This window comes from Tetrao urogallus (genome assembly GCF_951394365.1).
Source record: "Tetrao urogallus genome assembly, chromosome: 4".
Taxonomy (NCBI): Eukaryota; Metazoa; Chordata; class Aves; order Galliformes; family Phasianidae; genus Tetrao; species Tetrao urogallus.
In genome coordinates this window covers 25,853,043-25,866,893 of record NC_136817.1, presented here as the reverse complement: position 1 = coordinate 25,866,893, position 13,851 = coordinate 25,853,043, and the positions used below count along the sequence as shown (strand labels likewise).

The 13,851-nt window shown below is 40.5% G+C and overlaps 1 protein-coding gene across 1 annotated transcript; it reads right to left on the bottom strand.

Moving 5' to 3' along the window:
* Positions 1-153: 153 nt before the first annotated feature.
* On the bottom strand, positions 154-7,941 carry SPARCL1 (SPARC like 1; the record flags this gene model as incomplete). Its single annotated transcript, XM_079534348.1, has 9 exons — positions 154-182; positions 389-537; positions 1,032-1,180; positions 2,372-2,508; positions 3,421-3,541; positions 4,126-4,244; positions 4,875-4,941; positions 5,518-6,669; positions 7,888-7,941. The coding sequence occupies 9 exons, from the start codon at positions 7,939-7,941 to the stop codon at positions 154-156; spliced, it is 1,977 nt and encodes a 658-aa protein (XP_079390474.1).
* Positions 7,942-13,851: the final 5,910 nt, after the last annotated feature.

Here is a 13,851-nt window from a genome sequence, read left to right as displayed (position 1 = left end):
AGGCACATGTGTTATCTGAGGGTAACTCAATTCTGCCTCCAAGAATCTTATGCCAACTTATTACTGAAAATTATAGAGCTGTTAATTGCAGTCGTAAGTGGGCATCACATTTGACAAGCTGTAGCACTGCACAGGGACTCTGCTCAGCCGGGCTCAGAACAGGAGACTTTCATTTATGTCTTCTGCAACAGAGAAGGAAGTGTTATTAGCATTTGTCAAAGTGCTGTTTTTATGTAGTGCTGTTATTAAAAATGGTATACTGAAATTTTAGAGAAATTCAGAACCTTGCACTTCTTGCTGTTCTGACTGCCTAGAATTTTTCTTGAAATCTGGAACTTAGCAGTGGGAATGCTTTGTACTGTGTGCTTTCCTGGTCTTCAAGGCTTACCTTCCTTAATCCCAAAGCAGTGGCACCACTCCTTCAAAGTGATAAGTTTGTCTTGGTCTCCATCACACTCTTGGAAGAAACGCGTTATGCAGTGTTCCATGGGAACGAGGGAGGCTCTCAAAGGAGCAAGCTCTGAGTGCGTCAGTGATCTGAAAGGAGGAGAACACAGGTAGAGGTGTACTTCTGTGATAGAGCATCTTCGGTGACATCGATAATTTAAGTGTCTGAAAAGTGGTAGCAGTGATATTGACATAGAAGTCTATACATTTTAACTATTCTATGTTCTTTAAAAGGTTTTTTTTTCTGGAAGAGTTATTACTGTCATTGGTTCACAATTCACCAGTCCTGTTATTTTACCATTAATCTTCAGGAGAAGCTTGCAAAGATGCTTAGCTATGTTCTGTTAAGTGTGATGGACGTGAGGGATTAAGGCCCTTGAAACACAAATCCCACTGTCAAGTGGCATGACTGAAGGCCTGAAGTCTGAATCTTATTCTCAGAGGTAAGTTTTGAAGGATCAGTGCTGGCTTGTATCAGCTGAGGGACACCAGTCCTTTATGTAGAAGATGCTTCAAGTGGTTTAGGAAAGTAAAACATCCTTAACTTGACCTAAGTCAGAATTTAACATACAAAGAGTTCTTACCTGTCAATGGGGTGTTGGTCAAGCTGATAAAATTGCCAGTGCACAGGATACACGTACATGTGGTAGTTTTTCTCAAAGTCATGCAGGAGAAGCTCAACTGGATGCTCACCAGACACAAGGCGCTTCTCATTCAGGTATATTTTTTTGACCTGGATACATAAGAGAAATTGATTTTTGTTTTGAGGACAAGACGTGGCCTGAAGAGAACTCTCCACCAGGGAGGCAATTTGAAGAAATTAAATGTGATGAAATACTACTGGGGAAATGAGTTTTTATTGATAAAATGTACAGTGTAGAAAAAGGTTGTCTCAGATTTGCCAGGTGGGTGTTGGTGGTTACTGTGTGAACTTCAATAGTGACTGGAAAGGAAGTCTGACCCCCCCCGACTCAGTAGGCATCAGACCCAGGTAAACAAGACAGTGGCCTCAGAGAGTTGGAGGCAAAACTGACTCTGATGTTAGCATACCTTCAGTTCTGGGGTAAGCTGCTCAGCTTTGCTGTATCAGATATTGTGTAATTCATGGCTGTTAGTATGAGTCTTTCATGGTGGGCCATGATCCCTCTTGTAGTTACAGGGCTAGTCTTTAACAGTCCTCCTACGTATTTTGTACAGGCTGAGTATCAGTCAATTTTATCCCTTGAATATCATGCTGCAAGCTTGATTTGTAAATTGACAGTATATGAAACTGTATTAAAACCTGTAGAAGACACCCATAACTGTTCATTCCAATTTCACATATTTCTATATTGATTGCCAAGCATAAGATATGTCCTAAGAACAGAAGAGCTGGAAAATGGCATCGACCACATGAATCGGATCCTTATTCCCATTAACTGATCAGACAAAAGGTTTGTCTCAAATTGCTTACTGAACAACAAAAGCAATGTTGTTTCGTCTCAAGAGAACAGTTAATAGATAGGTGTGCATTTATTTTTTTTTTTTCCCCTTGCATGGAAGTACACACTGAAAAATAACGTACCTGCCTTAGATTCACTTTGACAAAAATGAATATTTATAGCAGAAATGTGTCTAAGCTTAGATTACTGTGAGGGGACGTGTAGGTGTGTTTGGGAAACTGTAAATGGTATGGAGATTGTCCAGTTCATAGTTGCACTTTCTTGCATGTGATTTGATATCCAGAACCCTAACCAGAACAGAAATGCTAATATGAAATAGGGAAACCTGTCGGATGTGGCCCTGCTTGAGCAGGGGTGGGCCCAGGTGATCTCCAGAAGTGTGGTCCAACTTCAAGTGTTCTGTGATTCTGTAAATCACTTGTTTCAGCTGGTTTGTACTAATCATGTCACTGCATCTTCCTGTTTGTATATGGATCACTTACCTTATTTCTTTGCTTTTCAGTCAGAAATCCAGATTTATCCTGATCACGTTCATAATACTGCATAAGGATGTTTTTGAGCCAGTCTCGCATACGGAGAGGGAACTGATCCACTTCATAATCAGTGCAGTGGGGTATGTCTGTGCCAAAACACAAAGCTTTTGTTAAGTCCCTATTCAAGCATTTCTGAACTAAGTTAGGCTTGATTCTCAATAACAGACTTTAACTTCAGCTTAAAATTGATGTAGTTGGTAATATATAAAACTGGGAATGCATTTAGTGGGTTCAGTAATACACCCAGAGTTTGCTGATTGGTGCATATCCATCACAGGTCACGCAAGCCACAAGTTTAACTTATCTGTGTACAATAAAAGTAGAATCATGCAGTGAAGTGCAGTTGAAGTCATTTTCAGACCACTGATTGTATGAAAGCAGAGTTTTTGGGAGCAAAGGAATATTCTGGCTAAGTGAGTCTTCTTTCTTCTTAGGGTACGTGGCTGCTGAAGAAGATCTTAGAAATCAACTCTAGCTTTTGGATTGTGACTTTGGGTGCATTTGTGTTGTTTGCATGTGGCATTGAGGGGCATGGGTTGTTGATGGGATTTTGTAGTTAAGGTTGAGGGTTGGATCTTAAGGTCTTTTCCAATCTAGATGATTCTATGGTTCTGCATTAGGTGTGTAGGTAGCTTTATGATTTTTTTTTTTTTAACGCGATGTTTCAATCTATTAAGTTGATGTATATACTGTATAGATGTGAAAAAAATCTTCATATGGTAAAGCACTGGCAGCTGTATTAACACAAAGGACAGTGCCAGGAGAAGATAGAGTTAACAGCCAGATTTAAGCACAGGAGGGATGTCTTTAGAATTCAGCCATTTAATAACTTTAACTGTAGGAAAAGTGAGTGGTGTGACAGAATTAGAAGGTTGTTTTTGTCATGTGCATAATTGATAGAGAAGTGGGAGAGCACAAGAAGAAAGATTCCTTATGCTTAGCTGGTGATTCTAAGGCTCCTCATATGTAGACAGATCTTATGGAAAAAGAGGTCTTACATTTGCAGGCGCCCATATAGTCTAGGTGCAGCTGGCGTCCCACTTTTGTCCCTTCAAGTTGACATTTGGTGCCGAAGAGTTGGCATGTGCCATCGTAAGTCTTATTGTCTGTTCCACAAACCTAAGGGAGCAAAAAATAAACATGCACACCCCTCTGTCTATGTTCAGAAAAATTACCTGGTCAATAATGGAGGCTTTACAATAAAAGGGTTGCTGCAATATGACGTAGCAGTGGGAATACCCGCAGAGATTGCATGTAATCAGATGTACTGAAAATTCTAGTTGCAATATGCTTGCTTAAGAATTAGGTGGCTGTAGTTATGCAATTTTCAAGACCTCTGAGTTGGGTTTTTTTTGTGATAATACAGTGTCTGAGATGCTACTGGATTATAACACTAGGTATGTACTAGTATTTGCTATGCACTCTGAAAGCTTGAATTGGTAAATTATTGTTTTTAATGACAGGAAAAAACAGTGTTCCCTGGGAGGCTAATAGAAGCAAGTCACATTGGCTATATAGGTTTATACTATTCCAATTAATGTAAGTATTGATACTCTACTCAAATTGACAGTTACTGAAATGATCCAAGCCTGTTGGTGTGATTCTTAGGGTAGAATTGTTCTAAATATTAGCAGGGGAATGTGGTGTCTTGTAAGTGTTGTTGCTGGCTTTCCCACATGCTGTGCTCTGAATGTAATACTCACACGCTCATAATCTTTCGTGGAAGGGCAAGCAGCAGGATCTTGGCAAATACAGCTAGGTTTTCCTTGCTTGTCTGCTTGGCAGACTTTTCCTCTTTTGCAGTGGAAGTTCCTACAAAGATCTAGAAATAATGTCAAGAAGGAGAGAGTATAAGAGAGAATGGGATGAAAACAAGTGTTTCTGTCAAGTGCTACGCACAAAGTAAAATAGAAACAAGTGCTCACCAAGAAGTCAAGTGCTTTTTGCAAGCTTAGGGTGTTTCTGAATCTTTCACTGAATAAAAGTCAATTTTTTAAGTGAACTTTTCTAAGCAACTTCTAGCACTCCCACGTATAAGTTACACGGGGAAACAGATTTATCAGAAAAGGCCATTTCTCCTTTAGGGGCTGACGTTTACTTTCAACTTTTTTTGAAATGTGTCCCACCTGTTCTTGCTTAATTCCATTCCCAGCTTAATTCAGGCTAGCATTGTTAAACTGAGGGCTTTTAGTAGAAAATGATTCCCAGCCTGTAGTGCTGACACAAAAATGTATGCACAACCTAAATATATTTTTCAGAAAACTGCAGTAAATCTAAGGGCATGCAAAAAGGATTCTTCTCTGGAACATATCTGGTGTAGAATGATGCACCAGCACAACTCAGTCATGTGAAATCACACCCTGCTCAAGGCAGAAAAGAAGTGCAGGCCAGCAGATTCCCAAGCCACAGTGAGTTAGTGGTGATGTGTGGGCTTGGCATACGGTTTACTCACCCGAGAGAGCCTTCCTACTGCTGTTCCTTGCACTTTCCTCATTATATGAACCTCCTGTGGTCTTAACCTATGTAAGTCAGAGACAGAAGCTGTGGTAAATCTTGGAAGGAAAAAATACTTGGAAATTTTTTTTTCTTAGATACAAATATAGCATACTGAGTCAGATCCATATTTGCTGCAGAAGGAGGTTGCTATGTGAAACATGCAAGAGGGATAAGACCTCTAAGAGCATTAGGGTTCTCTCTTCTCTGGATCAGTCAGGAGTTCAGTAAGACCTGGGCTCCTCACAGTCTGCAATAAGTGACATGCAGCATGTGGTACCTTGAGGTTAATACAACCATGGCTTCAGTCTTTACTTGGCATTAGTGAGCACGGACTGCATCTCAGCAGTGCCTGGGGAGCTGCTTGGGGCTGGAGCACCCTATGGGATGTAAACTGTGCTCACTTCCTTTCTGGTCCTATTTCAGTGTTGTACAGGAAGTTACACATGACTAACTGGGTAATAATGTGTAGTGAGACCTCAAAAATAGTATTAAATTGTTAGACTTGTTTGTGTCCAAAGCGTACTTTTGATCACAAGGAACTTAAATATGTGTTTTTTTCCCTCTTCTGATCTTCTAGTTACATTTTAAAGAGAATTTACCTCATCCTCACTTTCCGTTGAATTCATGCTCTCAGCAGAGCTATTTCTTTGCAATTGTCTCTTGCTGCTGGAATTAGATGGCTCATAGTGGTAATGATCATCTTCGAAGTGAATAATGTCTTTAATTTTGTCACCTTGGTAATCTTCCATCCTCCTATAAACTCCACTGTCATCTCCAGCAGTTCCTTCCTCTTTTTGCTTGTTACTGATGCTGTCCTGGTCATTGCTTTGCATTCTCTCCTCTTCCTCGTAGACTGCTTCCCTCCAGACATTGCTGAGATCTTCCTCGCCATCATCACCACTATCATTATCATCCTCCTCAGCATTGCTGCCCTCCTTATCCTGCCTTTTCATCACTGCTTCTTGTTTGTGCTGATCGTTTACTTGAAAGCGCTCTTTGCTTCTTTGGCTTTGTCTTTTTTCACCTTGATCCTCATTATGATTTTTCTTTGAGAGAAGGAGTTTTCCTTCCTTGTAAGGTTTTTCCTGACTTTCCTCCTCTGTGCTGAATTTCTCACTATGTCTCTTGGTTATATGCATTGGCAGTCTGGAATCTCTCAAGAATTCACCGGATGGCCGGCTGTTTTCATTTTGCCAGCTCCTGTATTGGCTTCTGTGACTTGTCCCATGTGCTCTGTGCTTCATATCCCTATAATCAGTTTCTTCACCCCATTCCTCATCTTCTTCTTCCCCTGCTTCCTCTTCATCACTTTCACTGTTGTTTTCATCTAGGCCAACTGTGTTTTTATTATATTTCCATGTGTTGAGCTCACGAACCAGACCAAGAGCATCTGCTGGACTTTCTCCTCTCAGAGCCTGCTGACCAGCCATGCTGCTGTGCTTCTTGTGCTTCCTGGGCTGGTGGTGCTCAGAGCTGAGCTGTTCCCTGTTGCTGCCAGAGTTGCTTTCCCAGTTATCAGAAGCCAAGCCTGGATTACCGTGCAGAGTAAGGAAGTTAATGCTCCTCAGGCTGTTTTTTGCTTGATGCTCACCACCACCTCGTCCTTGTCTTCTGGCAGCCCAGGGCTCATCCCTCTGTGTATCTAGTACTGGTACCTCTGCTTTTATGGTCCTGTGGCCAGACAGCACATCACCCTTATTTACAGACCCCGTGTTCTCTTCCTCTGAGGTTTCAGAATTAGTATATTTAGTCTGTGGGGGGAGAAAAAAGCACCACCAAAGATTTAACAAATAGACTAATAAATCTTGGAGTATATTTGAAGTCCTTTGGACAGGATTTTTGCCTGATTGGAAAAACAAATATAACTCTGATTTTCTTGTTTTATGTTTTGTTTTTTTGGTTTGTTTTTTTTTTTAAATGTTAGGGCATGAAATTCACAGCTGGTAGCCTTTCCATGTTTAGCAAGTTTCCATCCCCTCTTTTTTTTTTTTTTTTTTTTTTCCCCTCACTTCTGAGGATACTTAGTACAGTGACAAAAGGTTTAGTCAGTATGGCATGGCTATAGTCAACTGCTGGTGCCTTTGGGAAATATTGTGTCTTCACTTGGAACTGATTATTCATCTGTCACTGATACTGTGTTTTATTTTCATACAGATGCCTTCTGTGTGAGTTGTTTCTGAGGTATAACTGTAGGCTGCAAGCTGTTTGAAAAGGTGTTCACACCCAAGTTTCTGCTGGAAACTCTAAGAGGAACAGTTACTTTCTGCTTTTTCATTATAGAGCACTATCTGAATTAGCATGATATGCATCTAGAAAGCTGCACATAGCTAGATGTGATTCATTATTTGAAAATGTTATTGGAAGGGAAGGCATCTTGTATTTTATTTCTATACAGCATTCTCTTAATTTTGTTTTTATGGAACATTTGTTGGTTTGAAACCCAAGTCCTTTGTGTCTGAGCTACAGGTACTCATCAGAATAACACAATAAAGGCCAGTTCCCACTTGGATTGACCACGAATGCAAAACTGTGAGCCCTGTACTTAGCCTGCATATATGGCATCGTGCTGTTGAAGCCACCTGTCTCATTACCACCAGAGCTGCCTGTCTGGTTTGTCAGCCACTGTATAGTTTGCCAAGATGAGCTGTGTCTTTCTAACGCTCTGTGTAGAGTTGTGGCCAAAATTCTTACGTGGTTGAGAATCTGTGTATGATTTTTCTAACTAATGTGTGTGTATGGTAATGGCTTCTATGTAGTTGATATGAAAAATGTAGGTCGCCTCTTATTGCTTAAAGAATGAAAGTACCTTTTCCGCAGTTTTCTGTCCATGGGCCCCAAATTGGTAGTTCAGGGGATAGGTCTAGAAGAAACAATTATATTAAAAATCTGTTTATAAATCTGGGCTAACAGAGTTTTCATGGAAATGGAAAGTTCAAGTGCATAGTAATAATGGCATGGACAGTGCTTACTGGAGTGGTGAAAGCAGATCCTAGAAGACAAATCAGGAGCACTACAGTCTTCATGTTTTTCAGATCTTAATCAGGATGGTAACTAATGGTTCAGTGGTAGGATTTGAAGGTTTTCTTTCTGCAAGCAACATGAAGTGAAACAAAGTTAGGGTGTAGGCATCATGGTTTAGAAATCATTGATGGAAGCGATGTAGCGGCTGCTGTAGGTTGAAGGTCAGTCAGAAAACCCAACATTTCCATGCAATGCCCAGGTCTATATAAATTAAGGATCTTGATCAATTTATTTCAAGGAGCATTTGAACAGTGCCCTCAGACATAGGGTTTGAATATTGAGTGGTTCTGTGTGGAGCCAGGAGCTGGACTTGGTGATTCTTAAGGTTTCCTTCCAACTCAGGATATTCTTTGATTCTATGATCTAGAGGGCACTTTGGTTCTGCCCCATTTACAAGACTTAGGCTGCGTGCTACATCCACCAGCTCTAGAGCCTTCCTGCTCAGGAAGCACCAAACCCAACTGTGCTGCACTGTAGCATGAGGCAGATGGCTGGAAGAGCATGTAGGGGTTTCTTCACTCTGTGCTAATGTTCTCAAGTGGGCGAAAGGCAATTTGTTTTTACCTTTCAGAAATCACTGGCATATTTTCTCACCTTTGCAGTATATATGCACTGGAATTTCATATGGCAGTAGCTGTATCATCAGGAATACAAAAAATAAAACATTGTTTCAGTTTTTCCTTGATCTTACTCACTATTTTGCTTTCATTCTGTTTTTTATTTTGTCCTATGTTTTTTCCCTGTGGTTGTGAGTAATCGCTGGGATTTTCACTTTGCTTCTGTGCCTGTTTGCATTCTACTGACTGTTTTTATCTCTGGAAATTCTCTTCTGTCCTCTCCTCGCTGCTCTTTAAAATATTTTCAATTTCTACCTCACATGTTTCCATCTTCATTCCTTTCCATGTATCTTTATCAACATAAGTGAAACGCTTGTCACTTTGTTATCTGAAGTTCATGGTGTCTCTTTTTACAGGTGGAGCTTTCTGACATGAAAACATTGGCAGTACTTCAGTCAGTTGGGTCAGTTGTATTCAAATGTAATTCAAATGAGGCTCAGTGTATGTTTTCAAAATGTTCTTGGTTGGGGGGGGGGGGAAGACCAAAACCTCAAAAGAGGATTCCAGGGAAGCTCGTATTTATGTGAGCTAAGAAACAACCAATCTGGCTGTTGCCATGCCTACATCTGTTTACAATATAGATATAGAGCCCTTGTAACAGTATGCTGTGTTCTTGAAGACCTGGTAGGGAAGAAGTACTTGAATGGTAGTACTAGAAGTTGCATAGCCTTCCTTTCTTTTTGTTTCAAATCAGCAGTACAGCTCTGGGCACTGAGTTTCTCAGTTCTGAAACCCCATTACGTGTATTTGTTTTCGTAAAGCAGTTTGATAGCTATAAATGTATAATAAATTTATAATTACTGGCTTGCAAGCTGGCTCCATTGCCTCTGCCTTTGTCCAAATAATGAAAAATGTAGTTGAAGTCAGTCTGAAGTTCATATAACAAAATAGAAATTTGATGTGTTTTTTTTTTTTCCTATCACCAGCCTGCAGTGGCCCATGAGAACCATTACTTTTTATTTACTGGAGAAGTCTTGACAGTCTTGAACTGAGTATAAGAATACAGCCTATTCAGGTATCTTTTTTCATGTTACAGTAGTCCGAAGGAGTTGCCAGCAGTTATAAACTACCCAAATACAGGTTAATCTGCCCTAAACAGTAAGCAGCATCTTTAAGAGTTAAACTCCTTCTTGGACTATGATGTTTGTGCAAGTATTGCCCTTGTTAATCATGTTGCTTGACTTTTTCTCAGAAGGCAGCAAGATTTGTTTCTGAGCAGGAAGCATCTCCTCACATCGGTTTTTAGAGCGCTGATTGTGCCTCATGTTGGTCCTCACTGCTGAAATAGGTAATTTCTTGTCTTCTGCTACCAGTTCCATTATGCTGGGAGCTGTTTGCAATAGGTGGATGGAAACTACCAGACTACTTCAAAAGCCACAGTAAAAAAATATTTTTCAATGCTGGCTGCACTCATAAAGAAGAGGGAGCGGTGGGGGAAGCTGGGATTACTGTCATAAAAGCTGCAAAGTCAATAACCATAGCAGCTGCCTCAACAAAGGGAGAAAAAATCTTTGTACAATGGACTGTAGCCCTTCCATCCTCCAAGGTTGAGAGGAATGTTTCTCTTGGCATCACTTCATTTTCAGTGAAGTGCCAGGGAATGACTGTGAAATATGCCAGGACCTTTTGCCAGAGCCCAAGAGAACAGTTTTATTTTGTACAAGCAATTTGGGTGAAGGATTTGAGGTGGCTTACTGGAGCCAGAGGCAAGGAATGCAAAGTTTGAGCTTAGGGAGAGAAAAGCACCGGGAACTCTTCCTGTAGGCTTGCTGCCCTTCTCACTGTAAAGGTCATGGTTTATGGCAGTTGGATTTTTTTTGCACTTTCTCATTTAGTCTTCTGATGTTAGAAAAGACAAGTCATTCTTGTTACAGACTTACTGCCTGGTCAGGTGCAAATGTAATGCACAGTAACTAAGATGACGGTCATGGAAAAAGCTCAGCATTATCTGTCATATGATGCAAGGATTTGCATTGTGATGCTATTTTTTTTTTCTACCCTGAAATCTAAATGTGAAGACACTTTGTTCTTTCCTTCATTTCCAAATTTGTCCCACAGAACTGTGTTTCTAAAAACAAGCTTTTGTGTCACTTCAGATGAGCGGAACTGTCAGTATTGCAGATGGAGCTATTCTGAAAGCAGCACGCCCCTGCCTCAAGAAACGCAGTCACCGTGCTTTGCAATGAGGATCTGTAAGGAAGCTTGATCAAAAGACAAACATGGAATGGATTTCTTGCATAGCAGTATCTTGCTCTGAGAAATGGGGAATTTAACACCTGGCATACTGAGAAAGCATTGCTAACTAGGCTTTCACCGACTTTTTTTTTTTTTTTTTTTTTTCCAGTCTAGGAAAGAAGAAATTTATTTGCCTGAAACCTGGAGGAGGCAGAAGCTTTGACTCACTTACTCCTACAGTGAGTCCCCTGTAGGATACATGCATCTCGGCTTAAAAAGGGGGAAAAAAAAAAAATTGTCCTGACAAATGGCAACTATTTTGGGTAGACAACCTGGGAATGATGTTTTTTTCCAGAGAACAGCACAGAGCTGCTGTGTGGAGATGGACCTAAGGATGCTTCTTACTCAGCCCTATTGGATGTGGATGCACTAAGTCATATTAAGCAACTCGTTTTTGTTGTTGCATCTCTTCTGTTGGGAAGCCTGAAAGTTATAACCACCTGTTCAAGTTCTACCTAGACTTCTGATAATGTCTTCAAACCTCAGGTTGCAGAGATGCTTGTTTATGGCTTTATTTCACTTTTAGTGCTCCTGCAGTTGCTGGTGTCATTGTGAGCATGTGAGCAATGCACTATTGGTGACCAGCAATTACTTATGAGCTTATCTCTGGCAAAAGTACTACACAGGGGCTACCACTCTTGTCAAGTGTGGCAGCAGTCACTTGTAATGTGATCAATGACACAATTTTTTTGTCTAGAGGTCTTCAGGTGATGATATCTGGCCTGCCAGTCTTGCCCATTCTTAGCTAAGACCAGTTCCCCTTCATCAACCAGGAATTTCACCAGGGCTCACTGTTTGTCATTGCTCACAGCATGAAGTATGCAGCTTAAATGGGAAGTGAGAGAAAACCATCTGCAAGAATAGATGAGGTGGAAAGTGCAGCTTTTACTTCTTCCTTTGTGTTTTGTTTCTAATTGGGCATTTTTGGTTAGCCGCTGGCACAGCAAATCCAATGCAGCCATCATGTATTCAAGGCTTATGAAATGCCACCCAGAAATGATTAATTGGCAGAGGTTGCAGCTGAAGGTGATGAATGCCTTGTGATAAACAAAAGCATGTAAACTGACCTAGTTTCAGCTTTGGCAGTGGGAGAAAATTCTGCATAGTCCTTTGTCATTAGACCTAATTCTAGAAAAATGGAGGTGCCTTTTCTGTCACCCTTAATGAGTGTGGCAGCTGTCCAGGATTTGGGAAAGAGAATGAGAAGGCAAGTCAGCTTTGGAACTCAGTATTTCATTGTATACAGCGGGCACAAATTCTTGTCTCATGAGGATGGGACTCAGATGATGAGTTTTTTGAGTCAAATGTGAAAAGGCACTGCAACTTTTTTCATAATCATTTAAGCAATAGAGGCTTCAGAACTGAGCTTTTGCTCACGTACCCTGAAATATCTTGGTAAAATGATACAGTCTATTTCAGCAGGAAATGCAGATGCTGATGCCCACATCCTCACGGGTAAATACTTCAAATATGTGTACCTCATAGGCAGATGATAATCACAGTACTGTGATTTGTACACAGTTGTGTACAAATATCTAAGGGAAAGTCATGAATTGCAGTATGGAAACTAAGAACTGTACAATGTCTCCCTGTTATCAGGATGTGGTAACAGGATTGATTTTCTTCAAGTGCAGCTGGTAAAGCACAGACTGTTTCAAAAGTTCTTGTAGGAGTGTGTGTGTGTGTACACGCATACATATCCATAAACTAATTCATGTGTATGCATATATACAGCAAAGACAGAGTTGGATCTGAACAGAATCAACGAAGAGAATGTAATTAGAAAATAGATTTCAGAAGAGAAGAATTATACTCTTTTACTCTGTTCCAGTGATAAGAATCAATCTCTTTGACACCACCTGTTCTTTAGCTGCAAAAGCCATCGGCTGTATGTCCTTTATGGCTTCTCAGTTCAGTAATAGGAAAAACAGCATTATGTCAAGAGACCTTGGGAATGGTTTTTAAACAATTCTCATGTAATATAAATTGTTAGACCTATTATACTCTTTCTACAAAATAAGGCATTTGATTTTATTTTTCCTAAAGTTCTGTTTTTTCTTCCATACTCCCCCTCACCCCTTGCCCCATGTAGTTTAAGCCAAATTCAAGCCAAAAAAGAGCTATTTTGATTAAATTTGAGAAGTTCCAAGATGAGACCTGTTAAACAGGCAGGATGATAAAAATTTGTCTGTTATCACATCCTGGAATCTGTATTTCCTTTGCAGATGCTATACGTGTTGCGGGTTTTTACCTGTTCTGCAACCACGTTTGTGAAAGGTTCCTCAAGACCAACCACATCTCCTGCCTCAGCTCTTGCCTATGGGAAGGGCCAAGGCTGTACCTTGCCTTTTGTATCCCTGTCTGTTGGATGAGGTTTCTGAACTGATGCTGCAGGAGATGTGGCAGGTGTTGTGGGAAATCAGGTCACCACGCACCTCTCATGGTAGACGACTGTATGTTTTTTGTTGGTCATCGTATAATGCTTTATTGTTCTGTGGAATCAGAAGGAAAATAATGGTCTCATTGGTAAAATAAAGGTCACCTTTTTCAACACAATAATTACACTGTGCCTTCTCTTCCACAAAACACTGCTCCAGGCATAAATGCCTCATACGGTTTATCCTTAAAGCAAACAATACTCTAAGAAATTCAGTTGGAAAAAAAAAAAACACGAACAACCTAGCAACAAAAAAATAGAGGATTACATAAAAGACATTTAAGGTTTTAACTGAGAAATTAATAAGAAACAGTACCATAGCAGTAGAGGAGGTGTTCCTACTTGGTTAGCCACTGGTGCACTGGAAATCCGTGAGCCTTGCAGATTTTTCTCGTGGTATATTTTGGCATTGAATATGGAATCTTTCAGAAAGCGTGTTTTTTGTGAGCTTCTGAGGAGGAAGGTCTGACTCTGGATCTCAGTAAAACGGAATGGTGCACGGTCCTGGGCATCCACTGGATGAGGTGCAGAGGTTGGGGGATGAATTAGTGAAATTCTGCTGAATTAATCAAATGAGAAAAAGCATTCAGTGCTCGCAGGCTCTGGGCCAGTGGGGCTCAGCA